Source organism: Sinohyriopsis cumingii, chromosome 4 (assembly GCF_028554795.1).
Source record: "Sinohyriopsis cumingii isolate HCF-2022 chromosome 4, ASM2855479v2, whole genome shotgun sequence".
Classification (NCBI taxonomy): Eukaryota; Metazoa; Mollusca; class Bivalvia; order Unionida; family Unionidae; genus Sinohyriopsis; species Sinohyriopsis cumingii.
The window spans coordinates 16,784,879-16,806,873 of NC_142964.1; the positions used below are offsets into that span (position 1 = coordinate 16,784,879).

At 34.4% G+C, this 21,995-nt stretch overlaps 1 protein-coding gene across 1 annotated transcript; it reads left to right on the plus strand.

Moving 5' to 3' along the window:
• Positions 1-652: 652 nt before the first annotated feature.
• Positions 653-20,035, plus strand: LOC149800686 (bis(5'-nucleosyl)-tetraphosphatase [asymmetrical]-like). Its single transcript, XM_089954720.1, has 2 exons — positions 653-814; positions 18,141-20,035. The coding sequence occupies exons 1-2, from the start codon at positions 691-693 to the stop codon at positions 18,461-18,463; spliced, it is 447 nt and encodes a 148-aa protein (XP_089810846.1). The 5' UTR covers positions 653-690; the 3' UTR covers positions 18,464-20,035.
• The last annotated feature ends 1,960 nt before the right edge of the window (positions 20,036-21,995 follow it).

The following is a 21,995-nucleotide window of genomic DNA, read 5'->3' on the forward strand; positions in this document are numbered from 1 at the left end:
AATGCGGTACCATTTATGTTAATGAATACATTAACATAAACCCAAAGTCCCTTTTCAGGGCCAGCCATATTTCTCGAAAAGAGATAGCCTTTCCATTGCCTACCCCTTTTTTAAATTTAAATTTAAATTTAAAAACATTTTTAAAAAAATCCCAAAAGCCCAGACTCTATTCCCCATGTTAATTTCCCTTGTCCCTAGACAGACCCAAACTCTATGTTAAATTCCCATTGTCCCTAAAGTGACCCACGATTTCTCTCCATGTTAAATTTCCATTGTCGCTAATCTGACCCAGGGGTCTTTTTAATGCTAAGTCCCATTGTCCCTAATGTGCCCCACTTCACTACTACCGTGCTACCTTTAACTCAATTAACACATTTATATTATGCCATGTTATGACATTGCGTGCCTGTGTGAAAAATAACCACTTATGTCGATAGTTTATCATATGCAGACATTTTAGAATAATAAACATTCCAGTTAAGACTTTGTCAGGCTCTGCAGGCCTTTTTTGAGTGAAGTGAACATGGAAGTTGTCTCCCAATTCCCATTCCTTCAATGATACGGCGTGCATAGTAAATCACACACACACACACACACACACTCTATATCGGTACCTAGATTTGATCATGATTATCAGACGCTTTTCTTTCAACATACGTGATGTATTCATTTTTGTAAAGGGGATGAATAATGGCGTATGCCAGCAATGTAGTCGTAGCAGCTGGCTTCTTGATTTTCAGGCGGATATCAAGCGAAGTTCAGTATTTATTACTTCAGACGTCATATGGAGAACACCATTGGACACCGCCAAAAGGTTGAATTCATATTGTGAAACGATTGTTTCTGCTTTATGTATTTTGTTACTTACCACAGTAAGGGCATTGTCATAGGGCACAGTCCGCGTATCCTCTAATATATAGTCTGACTCTACATCCCTGTTTGTTTGTACCCCCCCCCCATACCGATTTCAAAAACGAGAACGTTTAATGGGATAAAAAGTGCACAGAATTAAGTCAATTGAATCATTGATTTATAATTTCTAACCTGACTGTGACCAGAATGGCATTAATGCTGACATCCCCTGCACCATTTCATGCTTAACGGACTTTCCATACTAACACGGCGCCATATTGCGTACACTATAGGCTAGTTTATTTCCTTCAGACAACATAATGAGGTAGTTCATCCTGTTCGGCAACTGCTGAATAATTGCGTAAATTACACAGCGTTGAGTGTTTGGAATTATATCCCTTTGCATAGATTAACATAGAACTTAAACCGCTTGTTAAATCCATATGAAAAGCAAATTTGTAGTTGTCATTATTTTCCTTTGCTTGATTCGACATTGTAAATATCGGAAGCAGACGACTTATATATGTACATCTGTAGTTATAATACACCCCTTTGTTGAAAATGGACATCTCCAAAAACTGGAAATGGATCCAAGCATGTCCGTCTATTGCACTGAAAACTTCCGTTAAGCATGAAACGCGCATATGATTGCAGTGTTAGGGCCACTCTATTCACAGTCAGGTTAGAAACTATAAATCAATGAATGAAATGACTAAGTTCCTTGCACTTTTTATTACATTAAAGGTTTCCATTGTTTAAATCAGTAGGGGGGTACAAACAAACGGGTTTGTTTTGTCAGACTATAGTAATTCCCATCATTTTCGATATTTGGACAGTTATGTTCAACTGTCCAGACATCAAAAAATAGGGTGTGAAAGGTCAGGGGAAATTCAACTAACATGCATACTGTTTCTTAGTGGTATACTTGCCAGCTAAAGACCTTTATGTTCACATTACTGGCATCGGATTAAAACTTATACTATTAATCTCTGGTTGTCATTTGTATGGAAATAGAGAAATACAACAGAAGACAAATTGTTTATTCCATTTACTAATTTTAGGTACACTTTTGGACTAATCAGAGGTGGGGGAAATAATATATCGGCTGTAAATGTCAGTCTTCAATAGTCTTGTCTAAGATGTAGTCCTGCTTGTAAGACCTCGATGCTGATAATTGATGTTTAGGGTATATTAGGGTCATATTCACTGAGGTCGTTGGCATGAGATCAACAACTTCATTATTGAAGCCGACTACTGTCTACCTAAAAAAAGATACGGGAAGCAGTCAATCGGGCTTCTTGCAACAAGTTTCACTATTCAAAAAGCAGAAAATTTGAGTTCTTCTTAACTGAAAAGTGATTTCATTATGACTATATACACAGGGTGTAAATCCGACCATGTTGTGGCTTATTCCGACTTCTGATATGTTTAATTCCGACCACCATATATTAACCGTACATATACAAGTTTCATCTATAAAATACAAAGATTTTGTTTATCTTGACAGATTTAAAAGCTTTAAATTGTTTCTATTTTCTTTCAGGTAGATAGTAGATAGAAAGCGATATTGTTATGTAGATAATTGTGGATGTTGTTATAGCGATAATTGTGGAGAGAAGTAACATTTTATTTATACATGTATTTAGATTTATACCTTTAATTTTGTATTTATTGTTTTTAATGACATATTTATTCCTGGTTTTTTATCTTCAAAGTTAAATACAAACTAATTATAATTCTACATTTTCTTTAAGCTTGTGTTCTTGGTCGGAATTGCCTTCTTATGATAAAGAACCTGGGGTAAATCTGACCACTATACAGAACACTGCATACTATTGTTATTTGTTATAAAACTAGTGCAATTTTTACTTTTTTTAGCAAGACAAAGCAATACTTTAAAGCTATGATAACATAATTATTATGTTATTAAAAGCTATACAAATCTTGGATGACTGACGCCTGACCAGGGTCCTGAACAAATTTTTTTATGAATGCCGTTTCTGAACAAGCGCGGACGAGAGAATAATGAGGCAATCACATCATTTTGTCACGCGATGCCCTCATCCCATGGAAACATCTTTACTAATTTGCATACGCATGTGCACAAATAAAAACAAAGAACACAGCAAGTAATTTGCACATCTTTGCTGAATTATCCTACTGGTCGGAATATGACCATGTTACCCGAGGGCATCAGGGTCTTACTGCCTAACTAATGGCGCTGTGTAGTGTGTTTTGATGTTGACTAACATCGTAATGAAAGTCAAGAATATCTCGCACAACTGGCAACTAAAATAACGACGCTTTTCAACAAAGTAAAGTCATAATGTTTTAGTCAGACTATACTTACTCTGATATATTTTCTCTAATAAATTAAAATTATCACAAAAGAAATGACCCTGTTTTCAAGTTTTGTTAGCCTACATTTCATTTTTGTGGAAAGCAATGAAAGGCAGGAATGCCGAAATCAGCTTAAGTTGAAACATTCTTTAACGAAATGAATAAAAATATATTATGCCTATTGGAACTGTAAGCAATGTTTCGTTTCTTTCAAGAAACATCCCCCACATGAACCTACTTGAACGTACTTAGGCATACCTTGACTACCATTGCATTTCAACAAATTCAAATGTATGTCAACAGATTATGAAAATGCGTCCATTTGCTAGTGTCAGATTTTGATTCCACCAGGATAAAAACAGCACAGTAATAAATATGTATATTAATTAACATATCAATTTGTGGAAGAGTTTAGATATGGGCTGCCAACTGTGTGAGATATTCCTTAAACTTTGTTCCGATGTCAACTGACATCAGAACATGCTATACAAACCATTATGACATTATGCAGCCATGGATCATTGTACCGGTCGCATCAGTTGATTGTAAGGTGACCTTGGGAACAGTTTCGGTCCCCACTAGACTGGTTCTGGCTGGTTCCAGCACGTAAATATCCGGAACAGTATTTTACAATCGCATGTATATTAATACCATGTGAGAACTAGTTAAAGCAACGCAGGCAACCTGTTCCTCATTCATAAATCACATGCTTTGCTTTGTACTCAATTTTTAATGCATTCGATAGAAGTATGATAAATAGATGATCTTCATAAGGGTATCAATATTAATAATTTACTAGTCTTTAAATATTTTGAAAATAAATTTCCACATATCATTAGTATGTTATGTATATTTTATTTCATTTATATTTGATTTAATTTGTATTTGATTTTATTTGATTGTTTGTGGCTTTTGGAATCTTTTTATTTTCTTTCATATCAATGTAATGTATGTTTGTTTACTAGAAATTTGATATTTTCTAGAAAATTCAGTTTGACCTGAATCTTTCCATAAATACCTAATAATAGAAACACTGTTTCTGTTTTTGACTTAGTTCCTAGGCCATGATTGAGGATCAAGTAAACAACTTTTATTCTCGAAGTAAAATGATTGGATCTTATCAGGGACATAAGGGGCTACATGATTTTTATAGGTAAACATGATCACTTGATTTCCAAAATTGCAAAATACATAGTATTAATAGTGATTTTTAGAGAGAGCTTGGAGAGTTTTTGGGCTTTTAAAACACTTAATGTCAAGTTGTTTTCTTCTGTTGTGACCAGTTTTTAGTTTTTGAGTTTTATTTTTAATTTTTCGGACTCTAAAAGATTAATTAGTTTCTCTGGAAATATTTTGTGCTCATACTAAGTTCATGAACAAAGACATTTCTTAACAATTTTATTTGGATTTCCAAAACCAGAGGATTTTTTATTGTGTTTCTGCAAGGAACTTTAGACAACAACATTGGACAGGATACAGCTTACGTCATCGCCTTCCATCTTGGATTCTTTGTTGGGACTCGAACTTGAAACCATTAGAACATTTAAATATTAGGACTTCTAAACAAATTTCCATGGATACTTTTTGGATTTGATTCTGGAAACCGGAAGTTATATTTTTAATCTTTTACAGTATTTTTCCAGGGAAATAAATAAATATATTTTTCAAAGCTTGTTGTTTTCACTCTTTCTTGTGTTACTGTTTATTTGAGCCTAAACATGTAACATAAGAGTATACAAAGATTTTATCATGGATTCCAGCATGAAAATGTCACTCACTTCAACATGGATACAGTCATCTTTGTTTTTCTCATAGAAAATGTGGTGTAATCTTGTCAAGCCTAGTTTTTCCAATTTATTTCAATTTATTTATGAATGAATATATTTCATAACTGATGTTATTAAAGTCTGTTGTGTTTATTACTAAAACAAATAGCTTATAATCAACATTATTACAGAAAAATTGTGTTTTATCATTTAGGACCACCTACACCAGCTTTTGCAAAGAATCCAAGCTTTTATTAATGAAAATGCATCCAAAAATTACAAAAATCAAGTTTAATCTGGTTTTTAAAAAAATGCTATTTGGTATAATTTCTCATATTAAAATGTGTAGGGGTTTAATTTTTACCAATACAGCCAAACCTCTCTTAACATCCACCTTTACATAGCAGTCACAAGAGGCATTATTGTTTCCCCCTGGCAAATTTCCTATGTTGATGTCATGTGTAGCAGTCACTGCTTTCTGTAGTGTGTGTCTAGGTGTTTCCTAACCAAAATTATGGATCTACGATGACCACTAAATCTAGGCAAACTAAACTTGTGCTTCATGAGGAAAGCATTAATTAGACAATAGAATAACAAGGGAATTGATTTGTAAACATTTCTTTTCTTGCTTGTACTCATTGTACATCAATGTAACTCGAAGGTGTCAATACATAAAATTCAAAAGTGAGATAGTTTCTGTCATTATGAAAGATGGTTGAAACTGTTTGCTTAATGGAAGGAAAGGTAGTTGTGCTATTGCAGTGGAAGTGGATGTCACCTTTTGTGCCAGTGTCACAGATATAGTTCCATATCTTTATTTATTTGCCTATGGATTAAAGCTGTCTCTGATTTTAAAAAGTTCAACATTTTGCGAAGAAAAATGAGCTAAATCCCATTTTATTACTGTCAGGGGTCATTCAGTATTTAAAACTTGTCAAAGGAAGGTACAGTTCATTGGTTAGCCTCTATGCATTATCTTTTGATTTCTTCACAGGCCTCTCACATAGGTCTTTGGATCTCTCTCAGGAAATTTGACTGATCTGTTGTTTGAAATGTGTATTGCAAACCATAACATAATTTGCACGTCACCATCCTTATTAAATCCATTACTCTTCAGTACTCTTATAAAATGATGAAAAACATTTGAACTGATATACTTAAATATCATCTCCTTTTACTTTAATAGTTGTTACTTTAAATCTTGATGTTTAAAAATTCATTTCAGTACATCAATCTAATTTGTTTTTCAGTTACAGCCATTAAAATGTATTTGATACAGACTTGCCTAAAATGTATGTAATGCACAAATTTACTATTTTTGTTGTTGTTTTTTCAGATGAATCAGACAATCAGTTTAGGTTGGAAACAAAATAGCTTTACAATAACTGACTTTTTGTGAGTGAACACAGCTAACTTTAGTCTCAAACTAATAGTAGTGATTCCAAAATAATCCTGAAAAAGTTCTATTAAAGTCAAAAAGAATAAAAGGTTCCATTTAAATTTCAGAACTGGATGTACTGGTCCACAAAGGATTGTGATGTTGTCAAAATTTGAATAATTCTTAGTAGTTCCAAAATAATATTATATTCCAATAACACTTTCTGTTAACATGTACAATCCTAACAAATGTTTTTCCTATCAAATAATATGTAAGTTCAACATAAAAAATGTCTGCAGACTTTATGTTATAACAGGAACACAAGAAGTAAGAATTACTCCAAAATAGGAATGAATCTTGATCCTAACCTTATATACATATTCAGGAGTCTTTTATGACTGTGTTACAACACACCCAACATGACAGATCTTACTACTCAGTTTAATATTTCCGAATACAAATTCATGTGACCTAACTCATCCAATAGTAATTAATTCTTCTAAGAGACCACTTGACTGATCTGTCCAGTGGGAAAAAGACTGAATCATAAACTAAGTTATTAACTGTATTATTGGTAAACGTTACATCTGTTTATAGATCCTATGCAATTTTATATTCTCTAATATCTCGAAATGGACCCTATACATGTACAAAATCTGTCTGATTTTTGTCAGGTTGACTGCTAAAATTTATGTAAACAGACCAGACATTATTTACAGTTTGGGGTAATTTTCCATTAAGATAATGGAGTTTTTCCATAAATGATTTTGGCAACATTGTTCAAGTGGGGATGCATATAAGGTTTGTGATTAACGAGATTTTTCATTCTTATCTGAACATTGTTTTTTTTTAATCAGTTTTATTGCAGAGGAATCATTTATTAAATTATTTACTGGATTTGCCAAGTGATTATTGAGTATTTGGACTAAAATCACTATTTTTGGATTAATTATGAATTCATTCAAGGACATTCTATATTATATCATTGTGATACATCAAAACTGTTGACACATCAGCTGAGCACATCCAAGACTAGTGGCACATCAGCACATTCAGTACTGGAGTTCATTCAGAACACTCTATACTTGAGAACATGTGGTAGAACTTTTAGGATTATTTGGGATTTAATTCACAACACTCCAAGTTCATTTTAAATGTTCACTTTTGTATTCTTGGGAAATAAATTATTAGGTTTACTAAACTTGTTGGTTTTGCCTTTTCCTGTTACTTAGTTTAAGACCATAGTCATACCATAGAATCTACTTAATACCATAAATCACATGCCTAGATCTTCATTTGGCTTCTTATCATCTTAATACCATACATCACATGCCTAGATCTTCATTTGGCTTTTTGTCATCTTAATACCATACATCACATGCCTAGATCTTCATTTGGCTTTTTGTCATCTTAATACCATACATCACATGCCTAGATCTTCATTTGACTTCTTGTCATCTTATTACCATGCATCACATGCCTAGATCTTCATTTGGCTTCTTGTCATCTTAATACCATACATCACATGCCTAGATCTTCATTTGGCTTCTTGTCATCTTAATACCATACATCATATGCCTAGATCTTCATTTGGCTTTTTGTCATCTTAATACCATACATCACATGCCTAGATCTTCATTTGGCTTTTTGTCATCTTAATACCATACATCACATGCCTAGATCTTCATTTGACTTCTTGTCATCTTATTACCATGCATCACATGCCTAGATCTTCATTTGGCTTCTTGTCATCTTAATACCATACATCCATGCCTAGATGTTCATTTGGCTTTTTGTCATCTTAATACCATACATCACATGCCTAGATGTTCATTTGGCTTCTTGTCATCTTAATACCATACATCACATGCCTAGATCTTCATTTGGCTTTTTGTCATCTTAATACCATACATCACATGCCTAGATCTTCATTTGGCTTTTTGTCATCTTAATACCATACATCACATGCCTAGATCTTCATTTGACTTCTTGTCATCTTATTACCATGCATCACATGCCTAGATCTTCATTTGGCTTCTTGTCATCTTAATACCATACATCACATGCCTAGATCTTCATTTGGCTTTTTGTCATCTTAATACCATACATCACATGCCTAGATCTTCATTTGGCTTTTTGTCATTTTAATAACATACATCACATGCCTAGATCTTCATTTGGCTTTTTGTCATCTTAATACCATACATCCATGCCTAGATCGTCATTTGGCTTTTTGTCATCTTAATACCATACATCACATGCCTAGATCTTCATTTGGCTTTTTGTCATTTTAATAACATACATCCATGCCTAGATCTTCATTTGGCTTTTTGTCATCTTAATACCATACATCATATGGCTAGATCTTCATTTGGCTTCTTGTCATCTTATTACCATGCATCACATGCCTAGATCTTCATTTGGCTTCTTGTCATCTTAATACCATACATCACATGCCTAGATCTTCATTTGGCTTCTTGTCATCTTAATACCATACATCACATGCCTAGATCTTCATTTGGCTTCTTGTCATCTTAATACCATACATCATATGGCTAGATCTTCATTTGGCTTTTTGTCATCTTAATACCATACATCACATGCCTAGATCTTCATTTGGCTTCTTGTCATCTTATTACCATGCATCACATGCCTAGATCTTCATTTGGCTTCTTGTCATCTTATTACCATGCATCACATGCCTAGATCTTCATTTGGCTTCTTGTCATCTTAATACCATACATCACATGCCTAGATCTTCATTTGGCTTCTTGTCATCTTATTACCATGCATCACATGCCTAGATCTTCATTTGGCTTCTTGTCATCTTAATACCATACATCACATGCCTAGATCTTCATTTGGCTTCTTGTCATCTTATTACCATGCATCACATGCCTAGATCTTCATTTGGTTTTTTGTCATTTTAATAACATACATCCATGCCTAGATCTTCATTTGGCTTATTGTCATCTTAATACCATACATCACATGCCTAGATCTTCATTTGGCTTTTTGTCATCTTAATACCATACATCACATGCCTAGATCTTCACTTGGCTTATTGTCATCTTAATACCATACATCACATGCCTAGATCTTCATTTGACTTCTTGTCATCTTATTACCATGCATCACATGCCTAGATCTTCATTTGGCTTTTTGTCATTTTAATAACATACATCCATGCCTAGATCTTCATTTGGCTTTTTGTCATCTTATTACCATACATCCATGCCTAGATCTTCATTTGGCTTTTTGTCATCTTAATACCATACATCACATGCCTAGATCTTCATTTGGCTTATTGTCATCTTAATACCATACATCACATGCCTAGATCTTCATTTGGCTTATTGTCATCTTAATACCATACATCCATGCCTAGATCTTCATTTGGCTTATTGTCATCTTAATACCATACATCACATGCCTAGATCTTCATTTGGCTTTTTGTCATCTTAATACCATACATCATATGCCTAGATCTTCATTTGGCTTATTGTCATCTTAATACCATACATCACATGCCTAGATCTTCATTTGGCTTTTTGTCATCTTAATACCATACATCCATGCCTAGATCTTCATTTGGCTTCTTGTCATCTTAATACCATACATCACATGCCTAGATCTTCATTTGGCTTTTTGTCATTTTAATAACATACATCCATGCCTAGATCTTCATTTGGCTTTTTGTCATCTTAATACCATACATCACATGCCTAGATCTTCATTTGGCTTCTTGTCATCTTAATATCATACATCACATGCCTAGATCTTCATTTGGCTTCTTGTCATCTTATTACCATGCATCACATGCCTAGATCTTCATTTGACTTTTTGTCATCTTAATACCATACATCACATGCCTAGATCTTCATTTGGCTTGTTGTCATCTTAATACCATACATCACATGCCTAGATCATCATTTGGCTTTTTGTCACCTTAATACCATACATCACATGCCTAGATCTTCATTTGGCTTTTTGTCACCTTAATACCATACATCACATGCCTAGATCTTCATTTGGCTTTTTGTCATCTTAATACCATACAACACATGCCTAGATCTTCATTTGGCTTTTTGTCATCTTAATACCATACATCACACGCCTAGATCTTCATTTGGCTTTTTGTCATCTTAATATCATACATCACACGCCTAGATCTTCATTTGGCTTCTTGTCATCTTAATACCATACATCACATGCCTAGATCTTCATTTGGCTTTTTGTCATCTTAATACCATACATCACACGCCTAGATCTTCATTTGGCTTTTTGTCATCTTAATACCATACATCACACGCCTAGATCTTCATTTGGCTTGTTCTCATCTTAATACCATACATCACATGCCTAGATCTTCATTTGGCTTGTTCTCATCTTAATACCATCATACGTCACACGCCTAGATCTTCATTTGGCTATTTGTCATCTTAATATCATACATCACACGCCTAGATCTTCATTTGGCTTTTTGTCATCTTAATACCATACATCACACGCCTAGATCTTCATTTGACTTTTTGTCATCTTAATACCTTACATCACATGCCTAGATCTTCATTTGGCATTTTGTCATCTTAATACCATACATCACATGCCTAGATCTTCATTTGGCTTTTTGTCATCTTAATACCATACATCACATGCCTAGATCTTCATTTGGCTTGTTGTCATCTTAATACCATACATCACACGCCTAGATCTTCATTTGGCTTGTTGTCATCTTAATACCATACATCACACGCCTAGATCTTCATTTGGCTTTTTGTCATCTTAATACCATACATCACACGCCTAGATCTTCATTTGTCTTTTTGTCATCTTAATACCATACATCACATGCCTAGATCTTCATTTGGCTTTTTGTCATCTTAATACCATACATCACACGCCTAGATCTTCATTTGGCTTTTTGTCATCTTAATACCATACATCACACGCCTAGATCTTCATTTGGCTTTTTGTCATCTTAATACCATACATCACATGCCTAGATCTTCATTTGGCTTTTTGTCATCTTAATACCATCCATCACATGCCTAGATCTTCATTTGGCTTTTTGTCATCTTAATACCATGCATCACATGCCTAGATCTTCATTTGGCTTTTTGTCATCTTAATACCATGCATCATCACATGCCTAGATCTTCATTTGGCTTTTTGTCATCTTAATACCATGCATCACATGCCTAGATCTTCATTTGGCTTTTTGTCATCTTAATACTATGCATCACATGCCTAGATCTTCATTTGGCTTTTTGTCATCTTAATACCATACATCACATGCCTAGATCTTCATTTGGCTTCTTGTCATCTTAATACCATACATCACATGCCTAGATCTTCATTTGGCTTCTTGTCATCTTAATACCATACATCACATGCCTAGATCTTCATTTGGCGTCTTGTCATCTTAATACCATACATCACATGCCTAGATCTTCATTTGGCTTCTTGTCATCTTAATACCATACATCACATGCCTAGACCTTCATTTGGCTTCTTGTCATCTTAATACCATACATCACATGCCTAGATCTTCATTTGGCTTCTTGTCATCTTAATACCATACATCATATGCCTAGATCTTCATTTGGCTTCTTGTCATCTTAATACCATACATCACATGCCTAGATCTTCATTTGGCTTTTTGTCATCTTAATATCATACATCACACGCCGAGATCTTCATTTGGCTTCTTACCAATTTAATACCATACATCACATGCCTAGATCTTCATTTGGCTTTTTGTAATCTTAATCCCATACATCACATGCCTAGATCTTCATTTGACTTTTTGTCATCTTAATACCATACATCACATGTCTAGATTTTCATTTGGCTTTTTGTCATCTTAATACCATACATCACATGCCTAGATCTTCATTTGGCTTCTTGTCATCTTAATACCATACATCACATGTCTAGATCTTCATTTGGCTTATTGTCATCTTAATACCATACATCACATGACTAGATCTTCATTTGGCTTCTTACCAATTTAATACCATACATCACATGCCTAGATCTTCATTTGGCTTTTTGTAATCTTAATCCCATACATCACATGCCTAGATCTTCATTTGACTTTTTGTCATCTTAATACCATACATCACATGTCTAGATTTTCATTTGGCTTTTTGTCATCTTAATACCATACATCACATGCCTAGATCTTCATTTGGCTTCTTGTCATCTTAATACCATACATCACATGTCTAGATCTTCATTTGGCTTATTGTCATCTTAATACCATACATCACATGACTAGATCTTCATTTGGCTTCTTACCAATTTAATACCATACATCACATGCCTAGATCTTCATTTGGCTTTTTGTAATCTTAATCCCATACATCACATGCCTAGATCTTCATTTGACTTTTTGTCATCTTAATACCATACATCACATGTCTAGATCTTCATTTGGCTTTTTGTCATTTTAATAACATACATCCATGCCTAGATCTTCATTTGGCTTCTTGTCATCTTAATACCATACATCACATGCCTAGATCTTCATTTGGCTTTTTGTCATCTTAATACCATACATCATATGCCTATATCTTCATTTGGCTTTTTGTCATTTTGCATTCCAATGTCTCATAATTCATATTACAATAGAAGCAGTCTTTAAGGCTTTGTAACATTTAAATCATTGCTTGGTTTGGAATGAAACTTTAAAAGAGATTAAATGGCAGATGGTAGGGGAAGTATGTCATGTAATATATTTAAGATGGGAGTATTCTTGTAATGTTGTGTAGGTGTGAGATTTTACTTGAATAAGATTACTTATGGTCCTTTCCAAAGTTTCCTGTTGCACACATACACGTTCCTAATCCTGTCAAGTAACTTTTTTTAATTTTATATAACCCCATGAAAGGTTGACCACTGGGTTGGGGAACCATCCCAAGGTCACATTACAATCAAACATTTCTGGTTATCAGATAATCTATGGATGATAAATATAATCTACAGAAAAGAAAACAGACACGCGCATGCACACATGTATATGGCACACAATCTAGGTGACATGGACTTTGTGATATTACAGTATTTTGTTCCTGTTTACCATCAAATCAGATACAAGTTACATATTCATTATTGGGGTCCATTTTTGAAGAAAATGGTCCTGTATTTTATTTACCTTAGCAATGTATTTTTCAATGTTCTTATGCATTGCAACTATTTGCTTAAAAGCATAAATAGGATTTTTCATCTTGAATATGCAAGTATAAATATAATATTTTGCCAAAATAAGCAAGAAATTACACAAACTGTCCTGTTGTTCAGTTCCTAAAAATGTTTCTTTTTTGGACAGATGTATAATATTTAAGCAAAATGTTCAATAAAACAGTACCAAACTGTGAAGTAATATTGTAATCATAAAACAGTACCAAACTGTGAAGTAATATTGTAATCATAAAATAGTACCAAACTGTGAAGTAATATTGTAATCATAAAATAGTACCAAACTGTGAAGTAATATTGTAATCATAAAATAGTACCAAACTGTGAAGTAATACTGTAATCATAAAACAGTACCAAACTGTGAAGTAATATTGTAATCATAAAATAGTACCAAACTGTGAAGTAATACTGTAATCATAAAATAGTACCAAACTGTGAAGTAATATTGTAATCATAAAATAGTACCAAACTGTGAAGTAATACTGTAATCATAAAATAGTACCAAACTGTGAAGTAATACTGTAATCATAAAATAGTACCAAACTGTGAAGTAATATTGTAATCATAAAACAGTACCAAACTGTGAAGTAATATTGTAATCATAAAATAGTACCAAACTGTGAAGTAATATTGTAATCATAAAATAGTACCAAACTGTGAAGTAATATTGTAATCATAAAATAGTACCAAACTGTGAAGTAATATTGTAGTCATAAAATAGTACCAAACTGTGAAGTAATACTGTTATCATTGAAGAGATTGCTCAATACTTTCATTTTCACTCTTACAGAAAGTACATTTGTTGTCGTCTAATATGTAAATTCTTTTCAGAAAATCATTAGTAGCAGTTATTCTATGGATTAATTTAAAGTTAAAAGAGATCAACTTGGTATCCTTGGTACAGCATTTTGCCTGGCTATAAATCTCAAACCACTCCTGACTACTTATAATTTTATTAAATACTTGCATCGAAGTTTCTTGCTTAGCAGTGTGTTGCCTTTTAGCTTTTTTTATAAAGATCTTTGTAAACAAACTTGAGTCTTTATTTTGCAAGTGCATTTTTTTATCCTCCTGCTTATCAAAATTATTATGTACTAAATGTTTTTTTATGGCACCTTTCTGTGCTTTTGGAATTTAGGATATTAGGGAGAAGTATTTCAAGAAATCATTGCTTCTAGTTTTTTGTTTTATTTCAGAAGGCATTAAATTACCGTGATCATCTTCTAGATCATTCAGAATTTCAAAATCAGCTTATGTCCAGGATTTTTATTGATAGAACATTTTAGGAGGGACAAAATTTAAAATAGTTATGGATAGATACTTGTTGAGGCTTTGCGGTTCCTCTTTCCAATTAGATACTGACAAACTTACATCTCTGCAAAAATTGTTTTTAATGAGTTTACTGAATTCTTCTAATTTCCTTCTCCCTAAATTCCAAATATCCTCTTTTGGTTCTGAATATATTTGCATTGACTAAGTTCTGCCACGTTACATTTTCTATTTCTGCCAAACTTTTTACCCATCTTATCTTAATATACCTAATGAATGAAAGTATGTGTATCATATTTAGTCCTCCCACATATTCTGAGGATACATGTACTAGTATATTACGTTTTATTCTCTCTACTTTTCCACCCCATACAAATTTAAATAATGTGCAGTTTAATTCTGCTTCAACATTTGCTGATGGATTTGGAAGTGCTAAATAAGATGTATGAATATGGGCAGAACAAGAGTTTTTACAACAATTACCTTACCAACTGTTGACAGATGTCTTTGACTCCAGCTTGCCAGAATTTGTTTTGTGTTTGTTAGTTTCTTCATATAATTAATTTCCACCATTTGTTGTAAATCTGGAGAAATATCTATGCCAAGGAGTGTAAAGTTTGAAGAGGACCAAATTGGGCCCATTTCAGGACATGTTCTTTCATTAGAAAATTTTCTCTTTCCAATCCAAATGGCTTTTGTTTTTGTTATGTTACATTTAAGTCCAGATAATAAAAAAGACAGCTAATCACAAAGCTTTTATACAAAAGTTTTAAAAAAAGAAGAAAAAAGTTCCTAATCCTGAATGTATTCACTGTAAACAATTTTCTGAAAGATACAGCAATTTATATTTTTCTACATCATCACAGTATATGAAATTAGACTTATTACATGAACTTAAACAAAGACAAGTTCACAATTGAGCAAACTGAGTCTAGGCTGTGAAAATGTTTCCTATATATAAACAGTATGTAATGTGATACTGGCTACCAACTTCTGGACCATGTTGACAACCCTTTTATTGTGTATGGGTAATTAGATAAAATTAGTTGCTAAGTAGAGGTCTTGCTCTTTATATAATTCATACTCTTCCAAGATCTTGATATAAATCTGCATTTTATCAAAATCAAATCAGAAATATGGCTTCCAGAGTTTAACAAGCTTATTAATCAGTTGCAAGATGGTGGTTAAGTTCCATGAAATAATCATGGGCAAGTTTGAGTAGCCACATTCCTCCTGTAAGACATGTTTAGATCCAGATATGCATATAGATGGTGATAAATATTAAATGGAAAAATGTTCTAGGCAGGTTTTAGCAGATACCATTCCTCACACTAAACATGTTGAGGTTGAAACATGTCTATAGATGGTGATAAGTTCCATGACAAAAATGATGTTTTATGTCAGTTTTGGTAGATGCATTCCTCCAGCAAGACATGTTGTTGCTGAGACATGTCTGTAGATGGTGATAAGTTCAGGACAAAAATGATGTTCTAGGTCAGTTTTGGCAGATGCATTCCTCCAGCAAGACATGTTGTTGCTGAGACATGTCTGTAGATGGTGATAAGTTCAGGACAAAAATGATGTTCTAGGTCAGTTTTGGCAGATGCATTCCTCCAGCAAGACATGTTGTTGCTGAGACATGTCTGTAGATGGTGATAAGTTCAGGACAAAAATGATGTTCTAGGTCAGTTTTGGTAGATGCATTCCTCCAGCAAGACATGTTGTTGCTAAGACATGTCTGTAGATGGTGATAAGTTCAGGACAAAAATGATGTTCTAGGTCATTTTTGGCAGATGCATTCCTCCAGTAAGACATGTTGTTGCTGAGACCTGTCCATAGATGGTGATAAGTTCCATGACAAAAATGATGTTCTAGGTCAGTTTTGGCAGATGCTTTCCTCCAAGAAGGCATGTTGTTTTGAGACACGTCTGTAGATGGTAATAAGTTCAGGACAAAAATGATGTTCTAGATCAATTTTGGTGGACACTTTCCTCCAGCAAGACATGTTGTGTTTGAGACATGCATGGTCAGCACTCCATATTTTTTATAGTTTGGACTCCAACGTGGATGTGCATTTACTATGACATGTGGAGGTGTTGTGTCAAATACAGTAGGATAGTCTTAGGTTTTTAAAGATGTTTTTAGTCACCATCTTTACAGATGTTTCTAATGGAGTACATGTACTTCATCCACAGAGTACTACTTGCCAAGTAGGTAAAAGTCCTATTTGCGGGTTACATACTGTAGATGGAGATATGACCAAAATGGCCTGATATCATGTGACTGAAATTGCCTGATATCATGTGACTGAAATTGCGAATGTGTATACTAACCAAAATTGTGTAACTTCATAAAGATATACCACACTGGTATCTTTGTTTCTTTTGCCTCTGCAAAAAAGGAAATAATACTGCCTAACTTGGAATGGCTGTTGATGTTTTCAGTGAATGTTCATTACTAGATAGGTGAAGGTTAGCTGTTTGGTACCCATCAGGTACCATCATGTCAGATATATCAGCCTTTTGGTCTAACTGTGTGGCAAACAAATTTGTATATCCTTTATAGAGCTAGTGTTATTCTGTAATTCTCTGTCCATCAGCACTTGCTAATGCAATTAGTCCCATGGTTTTTGATGGATTACCATGAAATTGGGAAAGTGTTACAGTCACCATAATGGGAATATTTACCCATTACTTTACTAATGCATATAGTCATGTAATGCGCAACAAAATTTCCAAGAATGGTTGATGAAAAGTCATATTGCCTGTTTCCCCCAAAATTGCTTTGAGGTCAAAATTAATTACATTAATGTACTCTCTTTTGCCAATAAAAGGGATACCTTTACGTTTTTTTATGTTGATGATGTCATATATAGGAACAGTATGGTTGACAAAGTATGTACTTGTACCATGCATGAGCTCCCTTGATTTGTTCAACAAACTCATCTTATGAACTTACAGTATAATTGAAGCCTCATTTTCACAGCAGTAGGGAACAGGTGGGCTAGACAGGGAGTTTGCTATGCTATTTCCAACTTTGTTACATTCAGATTTAACATATTCTCAATTTTTCTATGAAACTTTATTACCTTTATGTAATTTAACTTACTCAAATATCCACTCTTTGATGGATCTATAGTGTACCATCTATACTCACTTATAAGACAAGTTTAACTGCAAAATGCACAGACCCAGCTCTGCCATCAAAAAATGCACCAACATATATGGGTCTGTGCAGTTTGTTAGGAGCAATCAGTAGAACAAAGAACATAAATCGTGATCCGTGGGTGCATTACGTGATATTTATACTCTACTCTTTTGTGTCTGTTTCAGGTCATGTTGATCCTGGTGAAGATGAGATGCAGACTGCCTACAGAGAAACCAAAGAAGAAGCTGGCCTTGATGTTGAACAACTGAATTTAATAAAAAATTTCAAAAAGGAACTGAAGTATGATGTGCAAGGGAAACCCAAAAGAGTGATTTACTGGCTTTCAGAGCTCAAAGATCCCAACACCCCAGTGACTTTATCAGATGAGCACCAGAGTTATAAGTGGCTCAAACTTGAAGATGCCATTCAGTTTGCAAAATATCCAGAAATGCGTAAAGTTCTAAAGGATGCTGATAATTACATACAGAAATTCATCATCAGAAACTAATTGAAAATTTCTTGTTTGCATTGGAATGGAGTATTTTGGGGCTTGGTCTGTTTTAAAGAATCCAAAGATAGGATGACATTGTTTTTATACCAGGTGTAAACTGGAACAATTATAAACTTACTGTGTATAGACTCAGACCTGGTGATTTACTTTTAAGTTTTTATATGCCCACCATAAGGCAGAGGATATTATGATGTTGCCCACCAGTCCATCCTTCTGCATGTTACAAATCTAGTTTCTGCACATTAAGTTGAACTGTTCACCATCTACATTTACCAAAGTTTTTGGATTGTTCTTACTTTGGTTAAGGAAGAACCCCCGTGATTTGGTAGTTAATAAATTAAAGGTCAAGGTCACTAACTGAAAGACAATAAATGGATTCCACAAAATAACTTGACTTTTCCACAGTGTAGTTACCAGTCTTTGTGGATGGCTTGCAGGTGTTATGCAGAGAAGAAGCCTATCAGTTTTGGGGGTCTAAAGGATAAAGTTTAAGGCTATTGTGACCATAAAAAGAAAAATGTTTTTTGTACAATTACTTGCGTTCTTCACCAGATACAGTTACCAAAAGTTTGAGGATGGGTTACACTCCAATAAAGGAATAATAATTTTTAAAAATTTCTTTTTCTAACAAAATGGTTGTATCACAAACTAATGATGAATATTAAAAATACAATTAATGATCTTTTAATCTCGTGTTTGAGACATGTCACATATACCAGTGCAGTTGCCAAATTGAAAGATGAGAGATATTAGAAATCCAACTTTTGGAATATTTTAGGAATAAAGAAAACAAGCAAAAGTAATGTTTTAGCTATTTACTAGGGTATGTGACTTTGATACATTTATGTATTCCTTTGTAAGACTGTTAATCATCCTGCGATTTTCGTGAACACAGTTCTTTTCTGTCTGAACTTTACACAATTTCCAGGGGGCCCGGAGTGGCCAAGTGGTTTAAAGCGCTCTCCGTTATGGATCACTGCCATCTCACCTCTGTCTGCGTGGGTTCGAGTCTAGGATTCTGCCAGTGTGAGAAAGCTTGCCAGTAGCTTCTCGTGGGTCGGTGGTTCTTCCAGGGTTCTTTCTCCACCATTGATACTGGCCGCCATGCATAGCCTATCATGTGCTGAGAAATGGCATTAAACCCAACAACAACAACACATTTTCCAACAAATATTTTCTTCTTTGTTGAGTAAGTGTTTTATGCCTGCCCACTCTGATAAATATCTTGCCAGAGTATTGGTATCCCACTCAAAGTTTCCCTGCCTATTATATTAATAGTGTAGGCTTTAGTATCAACACATCCTGTTTTTGTCAATAGTCTCTCTGGTGTCAGCATGATGTCCATCCCAATATGACCTATAGTGTAAGTTTAATCATCCCACTTTAGTTACATTGTTTAGATTAAAAAATTGTATACAACAGTTAACATACCCATAGCTAATGCATCTTCTATGTGGTTGTGACCATTTAATTTTTAAGACCTGGGGGTGGTGATGATTTTCTGTTGAGCTGAAATATTTTCTTTTCTTTTTTCTGAAGATTATTACCAATAAATATCATGGATATAAATGTGTTATTTTGCTTTAAATCAGAGCAAGAATATTTTTATGGATGGAAATTAAGCAAAAAAGCATCAGGCCCCTGCCCCAGAACATTGAAATATTGGTCCCTAATATAGTTGCAGTATACCATAGCATGTATAGTGGTATGTTCATAAATGCCACTATATGGTGCGGTACATTATTTTTCATGGTACCCAGCTCTACTTGTAACTGAGTCTTGGCATCTTTCGGTTGGAGTTGTCTTTAAAAAAGAATTTGCTCAATCGATCTTTAATGATCAATCTAGTTTTCTATTATGACAGTGCATTGAGCCAGGCAGAATTGGGGTTGCATCCTAGTTCCAAGCCTGGGTTGTCTTGTAATCGGTAAAGGGATCTTTGGTCCATGTTGTACCCAGTTTATATATGCACATTTTTTCTTGTACAGTCATTTTATCATTTAAGTTAGTACTTTAAAAATACATTTCTAATTGGATTATGTATGGGCAGAGCAGGGAGCAGTATGGGGGTAGATGTGACAAGCCACCCTCATTTCATCTTGGAATTTAATGTTGAAACTTTCCATAGGATTATCATTTGAGCTGGGGCCAGTAAGGGGATCTTGGAAAATTTAATGTTAAAAATTTCCCATAGGATTTAAATGGAAATTCATAATGGAGACTGACCTTATTGGTTGTATGGGAATGGAACATGGTGACTAACTTAGATATTTAGTGATCAGCACACATCCGTACTGACCAAGACCAACCCCTACTAACCAACAAACACATCTACAGACTTATTTGTAATGGTGATGTAAAGTTTGTGGGGGGTTGAAGTATTAGAGGAATGAGGACTAACTGCTATCCTTCCAGAACACAGGTTCTGGTTCATGAACACCCCTGGCTACAAACCAAATAAAGGATGGAAAGAGGAGTGATGGTATGGACTGTCCTACAGATGGACTATCATACAGACCATTTGGCAACCATACCATCAAAGCTTCACCAAGTGTGTGAAGGAGGAATAGTATTCTTAGTTACCCATCCACATCCACATCACAACCAAACTATTAAACATTCAACAAGGGTGTGAAGAAGGAATAGTACTAGCTCTTGTAGAAAAAGTAAATTCACCTCACCCACCTTACAGCCATACAATATACATACACCATGGGTTTGAAGGAGGAATCGTACTAGCACTCGTAGTCACCTGTATCCACTTAACAACCATACTATCACATACACCAAGGGTGTAAATGAGGAAGGCTATTAGCCCTCAGTCACCTGGACTCACCTTACAACTTTTCTATCTCACACATTTACCAAGGGTGTGAAGGAGGAATAGTTCTTACCCTCAAAGTCACCCACACCCACTTCTCAACTGTTCTATCACACAAACATCAATGGTGTGAGGGAAAAGGGTACTAGTCATCTTAGTCACCTGAACCCACCTCACAACCATACTATCACATATACACCAAGGGTATGAAGGAAGGGTAATACTACCACAACCACCTCACAAATGTACTATCACACATAACACCAAGGGTGTGAAGGAGGAATGGTAATAGCCCTCAATCACCCACACCCACCTCACAACCACCATCACACATACATCAAGGGTGTGAAGGAGGAATGGTACTAGCTCTTATAGTCATCAACACTCACAAATGTACTATCACACATACACTGAGGGTGTGAAGGAGGAATGGTAATAGGCCTCATAGCCACTACCCACACCCACCTCACAACCATACTATTCACCAACTAATTGTAAAAATTAACAAAACAATTTAATTAACAAAGTTATAAAAGAAACATTTAAGAAGAACTTACAGTATTATGAATTAAATCCAAAATATTTCTGAAAGTTCTGTCACAAGTCCTAAAGAATTTAATGTTCCAAATAAGTTCCATTTTCTCAAAACTATGGGTCTGTCAACAGTTCTGATGTATCAAAATGGTATTGTCCAGAAGAAAAAAAAAC